At 37.8% G+C, this 23601-nt stretch overlaps 1 protein-coding gene and 1 pseudogene across 1 annotated transcript in view; both read right to left on the minus strand.

The window, feature by feature from the left end:
• LOC131143815 (monothiol glutaredoxin-S17) overlaps positions 1-10056 on the minus strand; it is a 37013-nt gene extending 26957 nt beyond the window's left edge. The window contains exons 1-2 of the mRNA XM_058092187.1: positions 9666-10056; positions 7657-7731 (exon numbers count right to left, since the gene is read on the minus strand). Of these exons, the coding sequence (XP_057948170.1) occupies positions 7657-7731; positions 9666-9965 (375 nt within the window). The 5' untranslated portion in view covers positions 9966-10056. The remainder of the gene's footprint in view (positions 1-7656; positions 7732-9665) is intronic.
• Positions 10057-11040: 984 nt separating this feature from the next.
• LOC131143956 (putative nuclear RNA export factor SDE5) lies at positions 11041-19628 on the minus strand (annotated as a pseudogene).
• Between the last annotated feature and the right edge of the window lie 3973 nt (positions 19629-23601).

Here is a 23601-nt window from a genome sequence, read left to right on the forward strand (position 1 = left end):
AGCCAATAGAGCTTGAGGCCTCCTTACGGGAGCTGACTAATAATTTCGATTTCCTTGCAGAAAACGTTAAGGAGTTTATTAGTGCTTTGAAAGAAGATTTGAAGGCGATAGGCAATTTCCAGAGTGCTATGGATCAGGTTCAGAGGGACTTACAAGAGATGACTGTGAAATTGAATGCAATGGCGCAGATGGCCCAAAGGCCGATAACTAAACCTAGTGAGGGAATTCGAATAAAGTTATCAGAACCTAAAAGTTTTGGGCGTACCCGAGATGCAAAGGAACTGGACAATCTCATCTTTGATTTGGAGCACTACTTCAAGTGTTCACGAGTTGATCTAGAGGAGGACCAAGTGAATATTGCAACAGTATACCTTGTTTGGGATGCTAAATTGTGGTGGAGAACTAAATGGGATGAAATCAGCATAATAGGTGTGTCATTAATACTTGGGGGGGATTGAAACAGGCATTGAAGACACCATTCTATCCAGAAAATGTAGAGTACATGGCACGGTGCAAGGTATATGATTTACAACAGACCGGTTCAATAAGGAGTTATGTACGGGAATTCCATGCACTAATGTTAGACATCAAAGACATGACTGAATTAGATAGGCTATTCCAGTTCCTCCGGGGTTTGAAGACATGACCGAAGAATGAATTGCGCAGACAAGGGATTAGTGACCTCTCTTCCACCCTCGCCGCTGCTGAACAGTTGGATGATTTTTCAGACAGTTCTCGAAAGCGAAATTACCCAACATCCGCCAACAATGATTCAAGGCCCAATAAATTGTACAAACCCACAAATGGGGGAAGGGACGAAGAAATGAATAGTTATTGGAAAGATAGAATAGCTCCCATGACTACGGAGTGGAGGGGCGGACGTAGAGGGGGGGGGAGCGTCGTCTGCCAGTCTCATGTTTCCTTTGCATGGGACCGCACAGAGTGGCGGAGTGCCCCAAATGAAAGGCTTTGACTGCTCTAAAGGCCCTTCAAGAGGAAACAGAAACCCCGATAGTAACCCCAGAAGAAAAACAACATATGGTGGGAGCATTGAGATTTTTGGGGGCATTGGAGCGCCAAGTAGTTACCAACAAGTCTTAAGAAAAAGGCTTAATGTATGTGGATTTACTTTTGAATGGAAAGAAAATCAAGGCCTTGATTGATATAGAGGCCACTCATAATTTCATTGCTGACACAGAAGCCCAACGGTTAGAACTATAAGTAGACAAGGATGTGGGACAAATGAAAGCGGTGAATTCTAAAGCGTTAACCATGGTGGGAGCGGCGCCTAAAGTAGCCTGCCAAATGGGGTCATGGTTAGGAACAGTTGATTTCACCGTGGCACCCCTCGACGACTTTGATGTGGTATTGGGGATGGATTTTCTTAAGGTGACGCGCTCAATGCCGATCCCAGTTGCGGACTGTCTAGTGATAATAGGAGATAACCCTTGTGCTGTTCCCGCAGCCTACAACACTTTCAACCAAAAGAAGTTGCTTTCAACCCTCTAGTTCAAGAAGGGAGTGAAAAGGGGAGAACCTTCTTTCGTGGTACTACCGATAGTTTCTGAAAATGAAAAAATAGGCGTATATCCGGTTGAAATTAAGGAAGTGTTAGAAGAATTCAAGGAGGTAATCCCAGAAAAGCTCCCCAAGGTTTTACCACCTCGACGACATATTGACCATGAAATTGAGTTTTTGCCTAGAGTAAAACCGCCAGCCCGTGCCCCTTATCGAATGGTGCCGCCTGAATTAGCTGAACTTAGAAGGCAACTAAATGATCTACTAGCAGCAGGATTCATCTGGCCATCAAAAGCACCTTTTGGGGCCCCAGTGTTAATCCAGAAGAAACAAGATGGGGTTCTGCGATAGTGCAAGATTTGCGAGATTATCGGGCTCTTAATAAGGTGACTGTTTGCAACAAGTACCCCATTCCGTTGATTGCAAATATTTTTGACTTGTTAAGTACAGCCAAATACTTTACTAAACTGGACTTGAGATCGAGATACCACCAAGTACGCATTGCAGAGGGAGATGAACCTAAGACCACTTGTGTCACCCAATATGGAGCATTTGAGTTCCTTGTCATGCCTTTTGGATTAACAAATGCACCTGCTACCTTTTGTACTATAATGAATCCGATTTTTCGGGACTATCTTGATCGATTTGTAGTCGTGTACCTTGATGACATAGTTGTGTTCAGCTCATCCTTAGCAAAACATAAAGATCACCTTCGGCAAGTCTTTCAAAAGCTCTGGGAAAATTAGTTATATGTGAAAGGGGAAAAGTGTGCTTTCGCTCAAAAGCGTATTAAATTCTTAGGGCATATCATTGAAGAGGGCCAAAAATGGATGGATCTAGTAAAAGTGCAAACAATCCATGAATGGCAAGCCCCTACATCCGTTAGAGAATTGTGAACCTTCTTAGGGCTAGCCAACTACTACAGGAAGTTTATAGAAGGGTACTCCAGAAGAATTGTGTCATTGACAGATTTATTGAGAAAAAGGGTACCATGGGGGTGGTCAAAAGAGTGTCAATCATAATTTGTTGAACTAAAGAAGAAAATTGCAGGAAATCATGTGCTAGCCCCTCCCAATATAACAAAGTCATTTGAAATGCAAGCAAACGCCTCAGACTTTGCATTAGGAGGAGTTCTCTTACATGAAGGGCATCCAATTGCTTTTGAAAGTCAAAAATTAATGGATGCCAAATGGAACTATACAGCACAAAAGAAGGAACTTTTAGTTGTAGTACACTGTCTTCGGGTGTGGAGGCACTATCTCTTGGGGTCCAAATTTGTGGTAAAGACAAATAATGTGGCGGTTACTCACTTCTTGTCACAACCAGGCCTAACTTCAAAACAAGCCCGCTAAGAAGCTAGCTGAATTCAATTTTGATTTTGAATACAAGGCAAGGAAGACAAACCAAGTGACTGATGCTTTAAGCAAAAAAACTGAATTGGCAGCACTAAAATTCATAAGTCATTTATCAACTAGCAGGGTGACTTTATCCCTAAAAGAACTTATTAGGGAACATTTAAGTACAGACCAGCAAGCGTAGACATTGAGCAAACTGATAGAAGAAAGGAAGACACAACAATTCTGGGTAGAAGATGGGTTGATAATGACTAAAGGCAGGAGACTCTACGTGCCCAAAGCTGGGAACTTGAGGAAAACCTTACTAAAAAAGTGTCATGATACATTGTGGGCGGGACATCCCGAATGGGGAAGAACTGATGCTTTGATTACACAAGGGTACTATTGGCTGAATATGCAAGATGATGTAATGAGCTATACCAAAGCATGCTTGATTTGTCAACAAGACAAGCTCGAAAGAAAGAAGACCTCGGGATTGCTGGAGCCATTGCTAGTACCTGCAAGGCCATGGGAGAGTATCTCTTTAGACTTCATTTCCTCATTGCCAAAAGTAGAGGAGTATGACACGATTTTGGTGGTAATTGATCGATTTTCAAAATATACAACTTTTGTACTAGTTTCGAAGTCATGCTCAGTAGAGAAGACAGCTTAGCTATTTTTCAAGCATGTAGTGAAATATTGGGGTGTTCCAGAGAGCCTAATCAGTGATAGGGATGTTAGATTCATTGGGGGATTTTGGGGTGAGCTTTTTTGCTTGATGGGGTCAAACCTTAATCTTTTCACCAGCTACCACCCTCAGACAGATGGTCAAACAAAGCGTTTTAATGGGATGCTAGAGGAATACTTACGACATTTTGTAAACTCAAATCAGAAAAATAGGGTTTCCTTACTGGACACAGCACAATTTTGTTTTAATTCTATGAAATCTTAAGCGACTAAGAAAAGCTTTTTTGAGATTGTGACATGACAATCGACTCTCCCGCACACTCTGGATGGTCCATACAAGGGAAATTGCCCGAAAGCATACCAGTTCACAAAGAATTGGTTGCAAAATATAAAAGTCACTCGAGCTCAGTTAGAAAAAGCATCAAAGCGCATGAAGAAATGGGCAGACAAAGGGCGACGAGCACAACAATTTGAAACCGGAGATCTAGTTCTTGTAAAAGTGTCACCAAAGACATTTCGATTTCCTCGTGACAAAGATAAAAGGCTTTTACACCGCTACGAAGGTCCAATCAAGGTGATCGAGAATGTGGGACATGCATCTTATCGACTTGAACAATCAGAGTGGATGAAGAGCCATAGACAACTAGTCCATCCAGTGTTTCACGTCAGCAACCTAAAGTCATTCCATGCTGATGAAGCAGATCCGCATCGACAAAAGGAGATCAACGATTTCCAGAAGGCAGTCTGTAAACAAAGATGTCCAAGAGATCCTTGCAAACAAAGTCGTTAACAAAGAAGGTCGTTAACAACAACAATATTTGGTTCAGTGGACGGGCTGGGAGAAGAAGAGAACAGTTGGGAAAAGGAAAAAAACCTTCAGCATGCCATGCAAGAGATTGAAGATTTCAAAAATTCAAAGACGACGACACCAGCATCAACATCAAAAGATTGAAGAGGTCTTATACAACACATCGACGAGGACGTCAATAAAATGAGTGGGGGAGGATGTTAGGGAGTGACAATGTAATGGGTTAAAATGGGAGAGAGATACTACTCTAATTGCATTCTCCAGGGATTTATAATGAATCTTTGATTGCTTGTGTTAATGTTTGTATGGTTATTCTCTTAGATATGAATAATACAAGTAGTCCTTTTCATTATGATGTTCTGTTGCCTTGGATTGTGATATATCTTATTGTTGAAGTATTATTCAGTGTATATGAATATCTTGCTTGTGTGATATCCTATCGTTCCTAGTTTCTCATGGGTATTGAGGCTTATCTGGTGCTCGTGCTTGCAGGCTTGAACGTGTGACTATTGGCTAACTCGTCGAGGGAGAGCTCTCAACGAGTGCCACACGACCCTTATTTGAGTCCTATTTTGGGGGTCCGTGAGGCATAGCTTTTTTACCTCTCTGATCATCATCAAGACCCTGAATTAATTCCTACTCATCAAGCTCTTTGATACCATTAAGGATAACAATCTTCTTCCCTTGAACATTCCCAAAGGTGTTTCTGTTATCTTTAGCTTTTCCTTTATTCCTTTCAACTTTGAGACAAGCACAAAACTAGCCTTCCTCGTGACCAAAATAGATGACCACCATGCTTTCATTAACTCCTTGAAACCGTTGTGTTTTAAGAAAAAGGGGGTTGGCCCCCATTTCACTCCCCCCGTGTCAAGAAGAACAAGGAATTGATTTGAGATGGGCCTAGGAAGTAGACTCTAAAATCATGTGAGGAAAATGAAGTTCCAACTCGACCAAAATTAGGAACTTATCAATCCTTGAAAAGGAAGGCGGCTCCCTAGAGTTGGACCAAGTGAAGTTGCCACCAATGAGAGGGAGAACAATAAGGGCATTCACGTTGATTAAGTCAAGGAATTCTATCATGCTACTAGCTCAAGGATACCCCCCACTTCTTTCATGCGGATACACAATCATATTGACATCGCCTCCAATAATCCAAGGAGCATCCACTACTCCTAATCTCAGGGAGCTCATTCCAAAAAAGAAACTTGTGGGCTCCTTCACCAAGGCCATAAACTCCTATGAAAATCCACAAGAAGCTATCATTCATGCTTTTGAATAAACAAGAGATTGAGAAGAAGTTGATGGAGTGGTCCAACAATTCCACAACACTAGGCTTCCACAAGACTAGTATACCCCTGAGCTATTGACTGCTCCAAGGGATATGCAATCACAAGCATCTTGGCCCTAGAGGTCATTGATCAAAAGCTGCTCCACCCCACTCTTGGACAAGTTGATCTTTAAGCCTGAAATACTCTCAAAAATCTTAAGCAAGATAATGACTTCGCAAGATTTTGCAATATTGTCCTTGAGGAACAACATGGTATCATCAACGAAACTAAAGATGAGAAACCTCCACTTTCTCCCTCCCCCTATGAAGGCCCCTTTGATCACACCCAAGCCCTAGGCATGCAAGAACGGAGGTTCATGCTACCGAATGGACCTTAATATTTGTTATGTCTTTAATGAACATAGGTTCCATGGCCACCATGTGCCGCAGCCTCTTAGATAAGACCTTAGAAAGAACCTAGGAAAGGCTAGTGACTGGACTAGTAGGCTTGAAGTCCCCATCCTCAAAGATCTCTCCTTCTTTGGGATTAGGGCCAAAAAGGTAGAGCTTACACTATTTTGCCAAAAAGGTAGAGCTTACACTATTTTTCACCACTTCATTATGATGAATCTCCTCGAAAAAAAGAACTCATAAAAGTCCTCATGGAGAACCTCCTAACTCTCCTAAAAAATACCATCATGAAACCATCTCAACTAGGAGCTTTCTCCCTACTCATCTCAAACCTTCAACTTCAACTAAGCTGAGATCACCTAAATTGGATTCAAATTCAATAAGCCTTCCAAAATCAATCTACTTGGGCACTCCTACAACTACAACAACAAACCAGGCCTTAACTCCCACTAGTTGGGGTCAACTTTACTTGGGCACCCCTGTGCATACAAATACATGTAGAAGTTTGTGATCTGAACTCCAATTTAAGTATGCTTTGTGTGCTCCTAGAATCTAATTCCAACTCCTTGATAAAACTTTTCCTCCTCCTCCTCCCACTAGCTACCCTATGAAAAAAGCCTAAATTACAAACCCCTTCTCCAACCCACTTCACACTTAATTTCTAGTGAACTCATGTCCTGCCACTATAACAGCTCCTTCAAATCATCAAAAAGATTATTCCTTTTAGTCATAGCCTCCACATCTAACAAACCACACTCCAACCTATCCAAGCCAAAAAAAAAAAAAAAACTCAAAAAAAAAAAAAAGTGGTTTTTGTCTCTTTGACATTCCTAAAAACCTCTTTTGTCATTGTTTACCATTAGCTCAGTGCTAAACAGCCCAATGCCATTTTATCCCTCCCTCCACAAGTCATCCAGTATAAAGTAGCAATTGCTTAAAGTAATATCCCTAAGCCCATAGTTCCTTATTAAAAATTCATGCAGCTTCGATGGAGGGTGATTTATATGGGCTTGGGCAGGGATCTGAGCAAATAAGGATAGATGGAAATCCCTCTCCCTCTTTCCCTTTGTTGTCTTTTGGACTGTGTAGAGGGTAAGTAATAGAAAAACTTTTGAGGGAACAACTTCCCTGCTGTGTGTTGTCAAATATTGGTGGTTAGCTATGGTTCTAATTGATACAATGAGATGATCGGGAGGGACATTTATGTAATACTTGATTTTACACCTTATGGTGATGGCATAAATACTAATTTTCAAGCAAAAACTTGAAAATAAATATACTAAAGTTGAAATGCTAAAACTCTATCTTAGAACACAAATTAAAAACAAAACCTCAATATCCCAATTCCATCATTTTTAAGAGTTAGAAAAGCATAAGCATGTTTCAACATAGTTTGTTCACCATTGTGTATCAAATATTACAATTATAAGAATAAATCAAAATTGACACAAATTAAAAACAAAACCTCAATATTCCAATTCCATCATTTTTAAGAGTTAGAAAAGCATAAGCATGCTTCAACATAGTTTGTTTACCATTGTGTATCAAATATTACAATTAAAAGAATAAATCAAAATTGAATGACAAATTATCCCCAAAAATTTGAATGAAAATGATCCAATTGACCCTACCTTGAAGAAGACAAAGTACGGCACAGCAGAAACTGAATAAGCATCTGAAATCTCAGGTTGTTCTTCAGCTTCAACCTAAAATAATATTAACAGTTTCAAAGGTAAGAATAAAAGAACATCATGCACATCAGAGCAAGCTAAATAGAAAATATTACAGGTTGAATCAACAGAAAATGTCAATCAAAGAAAACAACTAATTAGATATCATACTTGAAATATAGAGAAAAATAACACAAGATTTAAGAGGAAATGAGCAGAAGCGAGAGAGAGAAAATTGTTATTTAGTCATACATAGACTTCATAGGCAACAAATCTGAAATTTAAAATGAAAACCATTCACATAGTATCATTATCACAATCAGAAAATTCGAGCATGATACGCTATGAGAGATTCTTCAACCAATTATAAAGTTTTAAGTACTACAAAAGTTCATTGTGTGATTCAAATGAGAATAAGATAATTGGACAATAACATTTGCTATTTAATTCATTGCAAGCACCCATTTCAATTTTGAATGAGAATGATTTTTTATCCCTCTTTAAACTAGGTTAAAGGTCAAAACCAATTCAAGGCAGTGACAAGTACATGTTCCGAGAAAAAAACCATTAGAATTAAACTTCAACTATCAGTGCAATTCTCCACCTTTTCAATATTATTCCCCCTGTTTTTCAATTAATCTACATGAACTTTCTGCAAATTTGGTTTATCTAACTGGTTGTCAAAACCATTAAGAATTTTATGAATGACCATTGAGCTGTCAAAAAAATCCTTGCTTCCATCCTATGTCAGAACAAAGAAGCTCGATACTTTGACCATTTTAACCCTTGGTACGTATATAACTTGATCCAAAACTATTCTGCTATACTAGCCAAAATTTGTACATTTTATGAAGCAAATTTGAAAAAACCAAATTACTCATTAAATAAGACAATAGCTCCTCCTCAAGATTGAGAGTTGAGATAATATGCTGTATATTATTATTGAATTTTGAATGCAAAGTTGGGCATTGCTTTTCCTCATTTTCTTCATACTTCCTAATCAATGATAACATAAAGAGCATGATCTTCTACATTGAAAAGCATAAAATTCCATTTAGAAAGCATTAAGGTAGCTCTACAAAAGCTTGATGGATCAACCATTTTTCTAAGGAAGAAGGCAAGGGCAGCAAGTTCATATCAACACTGCAATTGCTGGTGCCTCCACCACTTTGGGAACCAATTCCAAGAGGGGTAACATGGACAAGCCTGCGCACCAAGAGCCCTTCCATAAGGGAGCAGTGTGGATCCACCATCAAAGGGCTTGAGGCCAGGATGGCGGTAGTGAGCTGCAAGACCTAAGATTAAGGTTCAGGAGTCACACCACCATCCCTAACAGCACATGACAAAAACCACATAAAACACACTGAGCACCTCAGATATCAATACCAACTATGCATACACATAACCAAAGTTAGATCCATGACAAATGTTTGGTGCCACTTAGAACCACGTGCTACTGCATATATAGAAACATAGCAACTAGCAAGGGCACGAGTCTCTTCCAACTGCACTCTCTTTGACATAACAAGAAGATCCACCAAATTTTGCAGTGCAAAATAGTAACTTACAATTTCGCTGACATCAAATCCTAGAATCCTTCAAAAAAGATATACGAAGCCCCATGCAATTTGATTGAATAAACTCCAAAAAATCATCATAAAACTAAAAGCACAATCCAAACCTCCATACAACTCCCAGCCAAAGAACCTAAAAACAAAACAATAGAACAGCGGAAGCAATAACTTCTAAATTCGTTTCTAAGCGACAGATTTATCTGAAACTTAAAATTTATAAGAACATTCAACAAATACATAACAAACCCACTAAAAAAATTCACATCAAACAAACATGCAGTCACTACCTACAGTACACCAGCTAATAATCACGATAATAAAACTCACAAAATCAGTAGCAGTGATAAAACCTTCAATAGTACAACAGGAAGAGAGAGAGAGAGAGAGAGAGAGAACCCTAAGGAAATGGGCATGGGGGAAATCGGTGGAGAGGTGGGAGAAGACTTGGTCCATCTGCTTAGAAGCTTCACACCATGAAGCCCAGAAGTGGAGGATAACGGGTGCGCCCTCTCCGATCACGTTATCCAGCTCTGCCTTTGACTGCACATCCCTCGCAAACCCGCCCATCGTCCTCTTCCTCGGCTCCTGCGCACCCAACCCAGCCAGGGAGAAAGGAGAGAGAGAACGCAACTGAGGAGAAGCTGCCGTTATACCCGAGAATAAAATAACATGGGGGGCGAGGGAGCTAGTGGACATTTTTTAATTTTATGCTCGATGCAGCGATGAGCATATATTTCGACCAATACGGTGTCGTCCGCTCATCTTATTCGCTCTTTTTTTGTTTTTTACTTTTTTCCTGAAGATAAGTAAACTCCCTCCTGCCCTTATCCCAAAATCCCCACTCACAATGAACTACTGAGTCCAAAGTCCGAGTTCCATCTTATTCGTATTGAATGTCATTATTTAATATTTATTGGATCCTTTATTCAGTTTATTTGCGCATATAAATATAAATATAAATATTAATATATATATATATATATATACATACATACATATATACCAGTTTAGCTTATAAATGGTCAGTTCATATTTCTCATTTCATTCGATAATTTTTATTGATTTTGTCTGAATTTTCTTTTAGCTAGTGATTGCGAGATTTGGAGGCATAATTTAAATTTTCAAGAAATTGAATATAATTTTATGTTAAACTTTGTTTGAGCAAACTAAAATCGAAATCAAAATTTTATTTTTTCAAATACAAAGTCAAGTGCTAAACAAGTTCTATGATAATTCAAATACTGACATCTAAAGAATCCTATTCAATATCTATATAAAATTCTAATTTATTAGTATCATGATGAATCACCTAATCTTGTTATTAAATTCTTTGGTTTCACATATTACATCCAAATGCACACACATTAGACCATACAATTACTTACCCTTCATTTTCCACTTCTAATATTTCAACTTCTTCTCAAAAATAGAATGCGTTGAATATTACTATGCATCATTAATAATATCATTGACTATAAATTTTCATAAGTAATAAGACACCATTAAGTGATTTAAGAAGAAAAAAAAACCAGTCGTTCTGGTAAATTTTAAAAAACATATGCATTTTTACGACATAACATTTTAAGTATGCAATCAAAAAATTTTCAATATGAAATATCATGTACAAACATTCAAGTTAGTATCATTTATAGATGCCAAGTGAAAATTTAAAATGTTCCATTATTTGGCATGCACAATTAGATTTATAAATGGCGTTAGAGATTTAAAAAAAAACAACATTCTTGACTTTAACTGAGATTGAAGTCGCACCTTTGAATAAATATGATTTACATATCATGTAAAAGATTGATATGATCCTGCCATTGTTGAGTACAAGTCCTTTCTTGGGCGTAAAAAAAGGAGAAAATTTACAATTTATTAATTCTTCTAATTAATGAATTCACAATTTATTCATTAGGGGAAGGTTTATTGTATTACTTCTGAAGGAAACTCAAATTTTCTCGATTGATTTCATCAATGCGAATCAATATTGCTCCACCATTCCCTTCTTCTGTCCGCTTAATTGATTCCTTCTCCAGCAACTTCGAAACCTGCTCAGAAAAAAACATGTAAAACCAATATATGAACTCTTTCTTCAGTTTTGGAAGTTTAATTCAAAATTTTATACTCGTGATACTAAGGAATGTGAAAAAGAATAAAGTTTATAGAAATGGAAAGAGATCCTCTCATTTTTTTTTTTCCCCTCTTTTTGGGGGAGATCTATATTCATAAACCCATGTGAGGTGCGAGACGTCTTCACCAACAAATTATTAATTTAGGTTGTCTAACCACATCAAAGTCTAGATATTGAATCAAATTATATGAAGGTGGGTAGGTTGCATGAATTTTCATATGTCATGTTATTTGCATCAACCAAACAACTGACGTACTCAGGATTTGACTAAAACTTGACATGTTTTCAGCAGCCTAACTTCATAATTTGTCCTCCACTTTGTATGTACCTGTGCTTTTGATCTAATGAATGATTGTTTGCCAGGGCAAAGAAAGACCCATCTTTGCATCTTGATACAATGGCTGAAATAATATTAAGTCATAAAAACAACAACAACAACAATACTAATTGCTGCTATTGTTTAACATAATTCAACATACGACATCAAATTAGGCATGAGAACATGAGTAAAACATTGGAGGTGCAAGCAAGAGGTCATTCAACGCCCCCCAATTAAGAGAAGCCTTCTCCACAAAATGATTATACAAATTCCCTTTTCTGAAAGCATAAGGCCCATTTATTGTGAAACTTCCTCTTTCAATAAACATCTTAGCACCATTAAAATTTAGAACAGAAGCAGTATTTTAAATTGAATCAGATCAGTCAAAGCCTTACCACCCATTTACACACTCCTTTTGGAGTACCTTCATTGTTTGTCCCCACTATAACCTTGAGGTATTTGATAGCTGATGGAAAAGATCAAAGATATAAATGAAAAATACTATAGATATGGCATCACAGCATCTAAATCTATTCAGCTGTAAATTATACACAAGGTAACAATAGCTTACAAGCAATGCCAGATAGTGAAGAGAGATGACTCTTCAGAAGATGGAGCGCCTCCTTGACACCATGGTTGTGTAAATCAAGGGATATTTCATCTTTTGTCTCCACATATCTACCAATGCACAAACTTGTGTCAATTATAATGTCCGAAGCAAAAGGAAAAAGTGCATACTTGCATCCCCCAACCCACAAACATGCATACTCTGTCCATTTAAGTGCACTAACCTAGTCTCAAAAATTTTTTGGGCGGATTCCTCATCTGCTTCACGAGCCCTTTTGTGAAAGAAATGCCCCTAAGAAAACCATAACCATTCATGATAATAATCATTGAACTTAATTTTGGAGTTTTATCATTTGAAAATGAAACAGAATAGACTTTGGGATGTCATTAAGACTCAATTTGGACCTAACATACATTCACAATTTTGATGCATCATGTTCCTTATTATCTATACGACTGAACCTTTTGCATCTTTGCTTATACATTTCTTTACGTATAGGTTTAAATCTAAGCATACCATTTGGACCTAAGACTCAATTTGGACCTAAGATACATTCACAATTTTGATGCATCATGTTCCTTATTATCTATACGACTGAACCTTTTGCATCTTTGCTTATACATTTCTTTACGTATAGGTTTAAATCTAAGCATACCATTTAGCCCTTTGATCAAGCCAGGACCTTGGTCAAATTCGAGACAAAGTGAAAGTCTAATTTCTGATTAGTAAACTGGTAAATCCCAAACATGGTAGATTAAAAGTTAATCCATTTGTGACAAACATTTGTTGACGCATAGTGAGCATAACTTGTAGCCTCACCCAACTGAAAAATTGCTTGTTGAAGGAAAAAGGAAACTGAACCACTAAACACAGAGAGGGAAAAAAGTGGCAAGTACCTTTTCTACAAGTTTGCTGGCTCGGCCTTGATCCCCCGCGGCAAATGCATCAACAGCCTGCAAGAAATTAATATCCTCATTTTATAGAGCTAGAACAGTATAACACAAACTATAATGCATTTTTATACTCTTATAATGCTGTCAGCCTGCAAAAGAAATGGAACATACAGCTTTATAATACTCCTTCATCGAAAATCGATACTCCTTCACAGATTTTCGAATTGCTTGGTAGCCATCTTCTTCATCTACACCTGTTTGATAGCAAATTTCATGAGATACTAAAATGGAAGATCAAGCCAGCACAAAAATAATTGACAACTGAATCATGCAGCATCAACAAAAATAACACACTAGTGTCCTCTATCCCTTTACTTGAATTATTGATAGGTTTAGACAATAATAGAGTAATTTCTATCACAGGAACCAAAGCAACTCTAAACAGTTCATCTTTTTTCATATGTAATGATGAAAAAAAAAATTTATTTTAGAGCACCAGCACAGTATAAATAAATGTACTATTATTCCCTCTGCAAAGCATGAAGGATGCAACACTTTCAGAGAAATTTTCTTTTCCAAGATGTGTAACGCCAATTGATGAACTGGTTGAAGCAAAAGCTTTTCATGAAAATGATTCAAACAGTAAAAACGAAGTTATATAAACAGCATCATTCTGCAAGGCAGTGATTCAAAGCTATGGGAAGGATAGTTGTGCTTGAGAATGACATGACATCTTAAAGTAGCAAGTAGCTATAGAGAATTGTGTAACCTCCTTTTAGAAACCATTCAACAGATTCCAAAATTCTGTCAGTATGTCCTGGTCGGTACACATTCCAAAATAATAACCCAAAATGATGTATGAATCTGAAAGCATTGTTCGAATCACAAGTATCAATTCATTGTCTATAATTGAAGCACAGCATACGCTATGCTTGTCACTCGCATCATAAGTTAACACTAAGAGTCATGGAACACTTTTTTTTTGGGGGGGAGGAACGGAGAGGGAAGGGGAGGCAAAGGCCAATTGAAGAAAAGAAAATGCTGTGAAGGATCTACCAAGTTTTCAATCTGATGAAATATTGTTAAAAGGTGATTTACGATTGTATCACAGGATTGTGCTCATCTCAAGCATTTTACTCATAACAAAGACTAAAATCATTTGAAGACTGATATTTTATGTTTTGTTTAACAACTCAGATCACATAGGAATTATCACACATTTCAGTTAAAAAAAAAAACCTTGCAAAAATTGTCAGTTTGTATTATCATGAAGGGCTGAAGATTATTTCCCCCAACAAGGAAGTAGTTATGTGCAGTTTGATCTTTGTTTCCACCAACACTTTAATAATTTGATAAAAAATTTGGTTTGTGGAATGGAATAAGGAATGAAAGAAATAAACATTTATATAGGGAAATAACAGTTCTTCAAAAAAAGAAAAAAAAGGCAAATGATCATGCAAAAGTTGTTGTTGTTGTGAAGTAGAGTCCACCGCCAATTTGAGAGCCACACCACAAAAGAAGAATAAAGAAAATCGAAGAGAAGATTGAAGAAGGTGGTAGATGGTGTAAATTTGGTCAAAAAGGGGTGGCAGTTGTTATTACTACAATATTGCATAGTACTACTACAGTAATAGTATTTTTATTATGAATAGGTTCATCCCATCTCATTTTAATCATCCCCAAAAACTTAGAATTTCTTGTACTTTGAAGGCTTGTTAGCCAATTTTGTATTTGAGTGTGGAGAGAGAATTTGAGAGTTTTTCTTTTGTATTGTTGTATTTTCCTCATTTGGATTAGTGAATTGCTTCTAACTGCTCCGTGGTTTTTCTCTCCAAATTGGAGAGTTTTCCATGTAAAATTATCGGTGTTGTATTTGTATGGCTTGTTCTTCATTGCCTTTCTCTATATCAATTCGATCTTGAATTGGGGTATAAAATAAGCGGTATCAGGTAAAGCTGAATTTGTTACTGTTTATGTATATGTTACTGTTCACGTATACGGATACTATTCAACCACGCTCCCAACAATTGGTATCAAAGTCCTATACTAGATTTAAAGAAAGATGGCAAGCGAAGACAAAAGTACAAGCGGTTCCAAAGCTACATTCATGGCAGTTTCAACACAAAGTTTGAAGTCGAAAAATTTGATGGAAGTAATAGCTTCGGAATGTGGCAATGTGAAGTTATAGATGTCCTTAATCAACAAGGACTAGACATAACGTTGGAATATAAACCCTATGACATGAAGGAGGTAGACTGGAAGCAACTGAATCAAACAGCTTGTGGGACGATCCGGCTGTTCCTCGCGAAAGATGTCAAGTACGTCGTCATGAGAGAAAACATAACCAAGGTGTTATGGCAGAAGCTGGAAGACAAATACATGATGAAGAGCATCCAAAATAGGCTGCATTTGAAAAAGAAGCTCCTTTGATTTCAATACATTGAAGGTACGTCCATGATCGATCATTTGAATGTTATGAACAAACAGTTGGCTGATTTGTTAAATTTAGATGAAGAAATTAAAGATGAAGATAAAGTTATTATTTTGCTAAACTCCTTGCCTGATCCTTATGAGCATTTTTTAACCACCATAATGTATAGGAAAGATACTCTTTCTTTTAAGGATGTCATAGATGCATTGTTGAATCATGAACTCCCTAAAAATGATAAAGAAGTTGAAAGTGATGCCTCAGAAGCTATGGTGGTACAGGGGAGGTCCAAAAGCCGCAAAACATCCAAAAGGAAAAACTCTCGCTCCAAATCGAGAGTTGTTTCTTCAAATGGAAGAAGACTCCTTGCCAAAGATGAATGCGAATTTTGTCACAACAAAGGCCATTGGAAGAAGGACTGTCCTAAATTGAAGCACAATGAGAAGCAGAATGCAAGCACTAGCACAAGTGCTAATGTACCTGATGAATCTAATGAGGATATAAACATAGCACTTATCTCCACAACAGAATGTCAGCCTGATGAATGGATCCTAGATTCGGGATGCACCCACCATTTGACATACAATAAAAGCTATTTCACTAGTCTTGAAATAGTGGATGGTGGAAAAGTACTCATGGGAGACGACCGTCCATGCCAAAAGAAAGGAGTTGGTATTGTTTGATTGGAGCTGCATAATGGAACAACCCTAAAGCTGACAAATGTCTGGTATGTACGTGGTTTGAAAAAGAATTTGATTTTAGTAGGTTATTTAGATTCCAAAGGATTCAAAATCGCTATTGAAAATGGAGTTATGAAGGTGATTAAAGGTGCTCTTGTTATTCTAAAAGGTACAAGGAGAAATAACCTATATTTTTTGCAAGGCCACATAGTTGTACGTGGAGCCAACACTGTCGTGGAAAAATCAGAAGGAGACACTTATGATACTCCAAGACTTTGGCACATGTGACTTAGACATGCTAGTGAAAAAGCTATGCAAGGGCTGGCAAAACAAGGCTTGTTGTAAAGTGACAAAACTTGTAAATTAGAATTTTGTGAACATTGTGTACTTGGCAAACAAACAAGAGAGAAGTTTGGTACTACTATCCACCAAACAAAAGGCATTCTTGACTATGTACATACTGATGTGTGGGGTCCCCACTAAGACTCCATCATTAGGCGGCAAACATTGGTTCGTCACTTTAGTAAATGACTTCTTTAGAAGACTTTGGATGTATACCATGAAGCATAAAGATGAAGTTCTGAATGTGTTCTTAGCTTGGAAGAAGATGATTGAAAACCAAATAGGAAGAAAGATCAAGTGCCTACGATTAGACAATGGTGGAGAATACAAGTTTGATCCGTTTCAGAAGTTTTGCAAAGATAAAGGAATCAGGAGGCATTTCACCGTGAAGGGAACTCCACAACAGAATGGCATAGCAAAAAGAATGAATCACACTTTGCAAGAAAAGTGAGATGCATGCTATCCAACGCTGGTTTGGGTAAGGCGTTTTGGGCAGAAGCTATTACATACGCCAGCTATATCATCAACAGATTGCCATCCGCAGTACTTGAAGGAAAAACACCCATTGAAGTATGGACTAGAAAACCTGCTACTAATTATGATCCTTACGTATTTTTGGTTGTCCAACTTATTACCATGTAACTGACGGTAAGCTTGATCCCCGAGCAAAAGAAGCCATTTTTCTTTGCTTTAGCAGTGGTGCGAAAGGTTACAGGTTGTGGAGTAAAAAAGCGAAAAAGGTGATATTTAGCAGGGATGTCATTTTTTACAAAATTCAAATGCTCGGGAAAAGAAAAGAAGATGCACCCAATGAAAATACCAACAAAGGTAATTTGCAAGATGTAGAAATCAGAAAGGCCATTATAAGACTTCTTCCGAATATACTCCAGTCACATAAGAAAATGATGAAGGAGACAATGAAAAGGAGGAATTAGCAGAAAAGCCACAACAGAAAGAAGAGTCTATTGCAACCAGGTGACCTAGAAGAGAGATTAAGAAGCCAGTGTGGTATATAGACATGGTTGCGTATGCTGTGCCTGTAGTTGAAGATGATATTCCTTCCACATATAAAGAAGTTGTTGCATGTTCTAAAAATGTGGAATGGAATAAAGCCATGAATGAAGAAATGCAATCTCTTCAAAAGAATGATACCTGGGAGCTTATAAAGTTGCCCAAAGGAAAGAAAGCAATTGGTTGCAAATGGGTCTTTGCCAAGAAGGAAGATCCAAGTAACAAAGAGAAAGTCAGATTCAAGGCTCAGTTAGCGGCAAAAGGGTATGCTCAAAAGGAAGGAATTGATTATTGAAAGATTTTTCAGAAGAAGAATAACCATTCTTATTGAATTTCAAGAGACATGATTACAAGATAAATAGTAGAAGAAGGCCACAAATTAGGAAGGCCACAAAATCAGCAAATCAAATCACCACAAAATCAGCAAATCAAATCAGCAAATCTTTAGGCTTGAAAACAAGAAACTAAAACTACTAGAAACTGAAAAAGTAATTTCAAATTTTAAAAAATAGAATTTCCTAATTTATTTCCTAGAAATCCGACACCCACCCCCCCTCAAGTTGGAGCATAGATATCTATCATGCCCAACTTGCTTACAAAGAGCTCAAAACTAGGTCTAAAAAGTCCTTTTGGTGAAGATATCGGCTATTTGTTGAGTAGTAGGAACAAAAGGCATGCAAATAGCTCCACTATCAATCTAATCTTTTATGAAGTGTCTGTCAATCTCTATATGCTTTGTGCGATCATGTTGTATTGGATTTTGAGCAATACTTTTGGCAACTTTGTTGTCACAATACAACTTCGTTGGCATGTTCACGGGCATCCGCAGCTCTTCAAGTATTCTCTTCAGCCATAGCATCTCACAAACTTCGTTAGCCATAGCCCTATATTCTGCCTCGGCACTGCTCCTTGCAACCACATTCTGTTTCTTGCTTCGCCATGTAACCATATTTCCCAAGACATAAGTACAGTATCCTGACGTGGAAGTTGGAACTCATGTCAATAACTTTGTTAAGAACTAGATTCCTAGCGAAGGTCTTGACCTTGTATCCTCCGGCTTTCTTTGGTACTTTCACTTGCAGTCAGGCCAAAAGGAGAAAAAATGGGAAAAACACACACATAAAAAGTAAATTTACTCTATGAATAAATGAACTCAGATATGATAAATGACTTTGAGAGGGATTCACAAATTTAAGGAAGAAGGCACCCCCATACGACAGTCACAACAATGAAGGAAGCATAAGCTAAAAGATCATTGGAAAAACACATAATAATTGTAATCAGTATGACAGAGGACTCAAATTAGTGTTACAGAAATCAAATAAAATGGCTTATTTTGGAAAGAATATATCAAATCAATTGAAGATTTGAAAGGGTATGATAGTGAAATCCATAAGAAAAGGATTTAAAAAATGATTTACCAAGAATTTCTCAGATCACATCCCTGTCCAAATGAAATCCACCCCCAAGCATGTTAAACAGGAAATCCTCAATATCCTGATGTACAAAAGCATCCTTTCTAGAATTTGATTTAGTTTCCTCCTCCCAAAATTCAGGCAATTTCAACTCCCTCAAGTTCAGTTTTAATGGCTTGGTTCCTGGACGAGACCCATTTGCCAATGGTATGGATATAATGTTTCCCGATAATACTTGAAACAGTGCTTGCAGAAACAGGATGCCTTTTTGGCTTCAGCGTTCTAGAATTCCCATCTACAAGACATGACCTCTCATAAGTGATATTGTCAGATAATTTTGAATATTCTCGACCTTTTTTCTGACCATTAGATGCACAAGTGGCATAGGAAGAGGCTCTTCCCCGCAAGTCATACAGAATTTCACCAGCCAAGTCTGGATTATGCCCTACCTTGCAATAAGCAGAAGCTATTTCTCTAAGAGAAAACAAAAAACCAAATGCATCAAGCAAACACTTCAAGGCCCTTTCCTCCATATCAAGTTTGCGTTTGCTCAGACCAGTTGCTTCCATTCCGAATATACTTCACACAAGAAAAGGAAAAAATGCACAGTAAGACTAGGAACTAAACAAGGAATGAAGAGGTTGCTTGAGGATGCATACAAATCATAAACTAACTAATATTGAAAATTTGAAACAATAAAAAAAGGAAGATGATGATTCCCAAGTGGGAATGATGATTAGCATGTAATTATGTAGCATAGACTGTTACTAGGTTACTGGGTTTGCTATTGTATAATAGGAAAAATTTTGTTTCTCTTTAGCTACTGGAATAGCTATCTGGTTACATTAAAACTTTGCATTTTCCAAAAAAAATAACAAATGTGCCAAAAAGATTTAAAAAAAAAAAAAGGATGACATTATTAGAAAATAATGGAAAAGAGCAAGGGCGGGTAATTACCAAATCCAAAGTAAGCCCAACATGGATACAGTGGAGAAGGGATGTTTTGTCCCTTTTAATATATCAATGTCTTAATTTCTTCCTTGATATGTCTTATTATCAACACATATGCATAGAAACTGAAGAATATTATAGAGAAGGCAGAATTTCAATGCTGCATTTTGACAACAGGATGTGAGGTCTTTGATTTGGATTTGGGTAAATTAGGAAAAACTTAATAAAAGCCAACCCACATAATTCCAAATCAAAGGCTCAAAATCTATTTTTTCCAGAATCCAAACACAGTATAAGTAACCAAAAGTGCATATTAATTGTTATCTTGTTACCAAGCATATGTTGCCCTATTAATGCCTAAAGCACTCAATATTGTTAGCTTCTTGTTACCATGCATATGTTGCCCCATTAATGCCCACAGCATTCAGTATGGTCCATGCTAGTAACAATATCAAGAGATTGCTGACTCTCTATATCTCTCTAGAGAAGTCTATGGGCTTTCTTGGAGAGTTGGAGGATTGCAATTGTCATCTTCCCAATAAGCATCTAGAAGTCTTGAGTCAGCTACACAGTTGGCATACTAGAAGAATACAAGTCAATTTGCAACTGGCTCCTACTATAAATAGGAGGTGCCCTCCTATTGTGTGTGTGTGTGTGTGAAATAAGTGTGGGCATAAGGAGCTAGGCACCAAAGTGACTCTGTGAGTTACACTTGGTGCGTGCGAGTATATTACCTGCAGTGTGAGTATGCAAGAGTTTGTACAAGACCGTAAGGTGTATAACACATTATATTTTTGTTGTAAGCATTAATAAAATTATTTTTATTTGGGTCTACCACTTGCAATTCTCAACAACAAATATGACACATTCAAGTGTAGAACAAGTTTATCAAAATTATAGATAAAACAAAATGTTCATCTTGAGCAGCAAATTGCATTTCAGCTTCCTTTGATTAAGGTACCCAATGCTTGGTATGCTAGAGTGGAATGCAAAGTGGAATAAAATGAGCAGCAATGGCAAATATGTAAAATTGTAAATACCAGTGTCATTCTATTCCATCCCATTACATTCTTGCATAAGCGTAACAAACAAATATTTATTTAATATACATTTGGTACATAAGATAGAGTGGAATTGAATGAAATAGAATCCTTTCAACTTAATTTTTGCATCTTTTTGTTCCATTTCATTTGCACTTCATTCCAATTGACAAACCGAATATGAGGGTGCACCGATCTGTTTAGCATTTTAGAAGTGCTTTTGCTGGTTTTAACCGCTATTAAGGGATGCAAAATTTTTCTTCCGGATGCAAGAAAAGTACTTATAAAAAAATTTAATAAAATTAAGCCCGCTGAGTAAGAACTGGTCCAAAAATCGAAATCAGAAGGAAATATAAAAACCATAAAGCTCGACTTAATGTTCATCAGGAAGGTAAAGGGACTAAAACGCATGACCTAGTGAAGCAAGATTAGCAGTTTATGATCAAACATTCAAATCCATAATTTCTAAAATCAAGATTAATCATTTACAATCGGGATAAACCAAATTATCTGAAAATTAAAAAACCGCGGAAATAAATGAAAATGCAGCGATTCAAAGTATTCTGGTAAAGAAGAAAAGCTTACAACCAGGTAGGCAGTAGAGATAGAGAGAGAAAATGAGGAATGGAAGGAGAGTACAGAAGCAATCAAACAGAGCCTTCTTCCGTCTATACATAAACACTAGCTGTCTGTGTACGAAATAAGAGAGGATTAAGCAACTAAGAGAAGAAAAGCTTAGTTGCAGCAAGGGTTTGACACAGAACGAGAGGGTCCTCTCGGTTCATTTGTACAGTGAGAGAGAGAGCGAGCGAGAGAGAGAGAGGCGCTCGTAGCTCAACGGCTTTTTCTTCGTACATACCCCCGCTGTTTTTTTCGGCAAGCAAGCCTTCTACGCGTTTAACATCTTCAACAAACTCTTGTTTAAGACTAAAAATGTAAGATGGTAAAATTTCTTAAAATTTATTTTATTGACAAAATAATATTTTTTAAAAATTAAACTTATGAAAAATAAATAAATAATACAAATAATTTTAAAAAATACTTAAATAACTATATTATTACAGAATATTTGTTTTGTACATTTCATGAAAATTAAATGAATAAATATATCTTTAACAAATAAAATATAGTCTGTTGCGAGATAAAAATAATGAGGATGCTTCTTCGACTCCCGTTGACCTGAAAGAGGAAGAGAAGAAAGGCTTGGAGGACTCGGGGTGTACTCCGGGAGATCTCTCCGATGCCTAAGTAAGAGGAACGCTTTTAGGAAGGCTAAACGCAACAGTAGAATAGTGTTTTGTCACTTACCTTTCCCTTTTCTCCAACTCCTTTCTTATAGGGGCTTGAGTTGACCGTCGGTTGGCTTGCATTTATTGCACGAGGGCGTAAATCGCTCTCCAGCAATAAATGTGTGCGTCTATCACTCGGTTATTAAGGGTGTCGGCGTGGATCTCTCCTTCTCTTTATTAGGTCGGAGCTAATCACTCGTCAAAATGTCAGACCCGGAGAGAGTGCGAGATAAGCATTGACCTGCCCTTATTAGTGTGATTTATTATGGACATATCAATTATCCCCCCCTTAGTTTCAAATTTCTGGATAGAATTTTGAATAATGGTTTTGTCTGCATCTTTCCCCTTAGAGGGTTTAACACTCCATTGTGTTCCTCTCGTTTTTTTTTTTTTTGGCAGAATAGTTAAGCAGCTCGTACCGAGCTGTTTTGCCTAGCTGTTCGTGTCGAGCTGTTCGTGCCGAACTGTTTGTGCCGAGCTGTTTCGTCCGAACTCTTTGAAGAATTGCTCGGGCCGAGCTAATTTGCCGAACTGTTTGTGCCGAGCTGTTTCGTCGGCCGAGCTGTTTCGTCCGAGCTCTTTGAAGAATTGCTCGGGCCGAGCTATTTTTGCCGAGCTTTTTGAAGAGTTGCTCAGGCCGAGCTGTTTCTTCCGAGCTCTTTGAAGAATTGCTCAGGCCGAGCTGTTTTGTCCGAGCTCTTTGAAGAATCGCTTGGGCCGAGCTGTTTCCTCCGAGCCCTTTAAAGAATCGCTCAAGCCGAGTTGTTCGACCTTTTCCCTGGAGTGAAGCTTGGACGACCTGTCCCATGGAAGGAATTTTTTCGACCTGTTCGTCTTGCTTTATGAAGGGGATTTGTCAATCTGTCCCATGGAGGGAAATTGGCTGAGCTCTCCGACTCCATGAAGGAAATTAGTCTGACCTGTCCCATAGAGGGAAATTGGCTGAGTTGCCCGACTCTATAAAGGAAATTAGTTCGACCTGTCCCATGGAGGGAAATTGGCTAAGTTGCCCGACTCCATAAAGGGATTAGTCCGACCTGTCCCATGGAGGGAAATTGGCTGAGCTATCCGACCTGCTCGGCTGTTTGGCCTTACAAGTCATGCTCGTTATTTGGGCCTTTGCGTCTATTGAGTCGTGCTCCTTTGCTGGGAAGTTCTGGCCTTAGGAGTCGTGCTCGTCAGTTTGGGTCATTCGCCTGATGAGTCATGCTCATCTATTGGGTTGTTCTGGCCTCACGAGTCGTGCTCGTCAGTTTGGCCTA

The sequence above is a fragment of the Malania oleifera genome, chromosome 12 (assembly GCF_029873635.1).
Source record: "Malania oleifera isolate guangnan ecotype guangnan chromosome 12, ASM2987363v1, whole genome shotgun sequence".
Taxonomy (NCBI): domain Eukaryota; kingdom Viridiplantae; phylum Streptophyta; class Magnoliopsida; order Santalales; family Ximeniaceae; genus Malania; species Malania oleifera.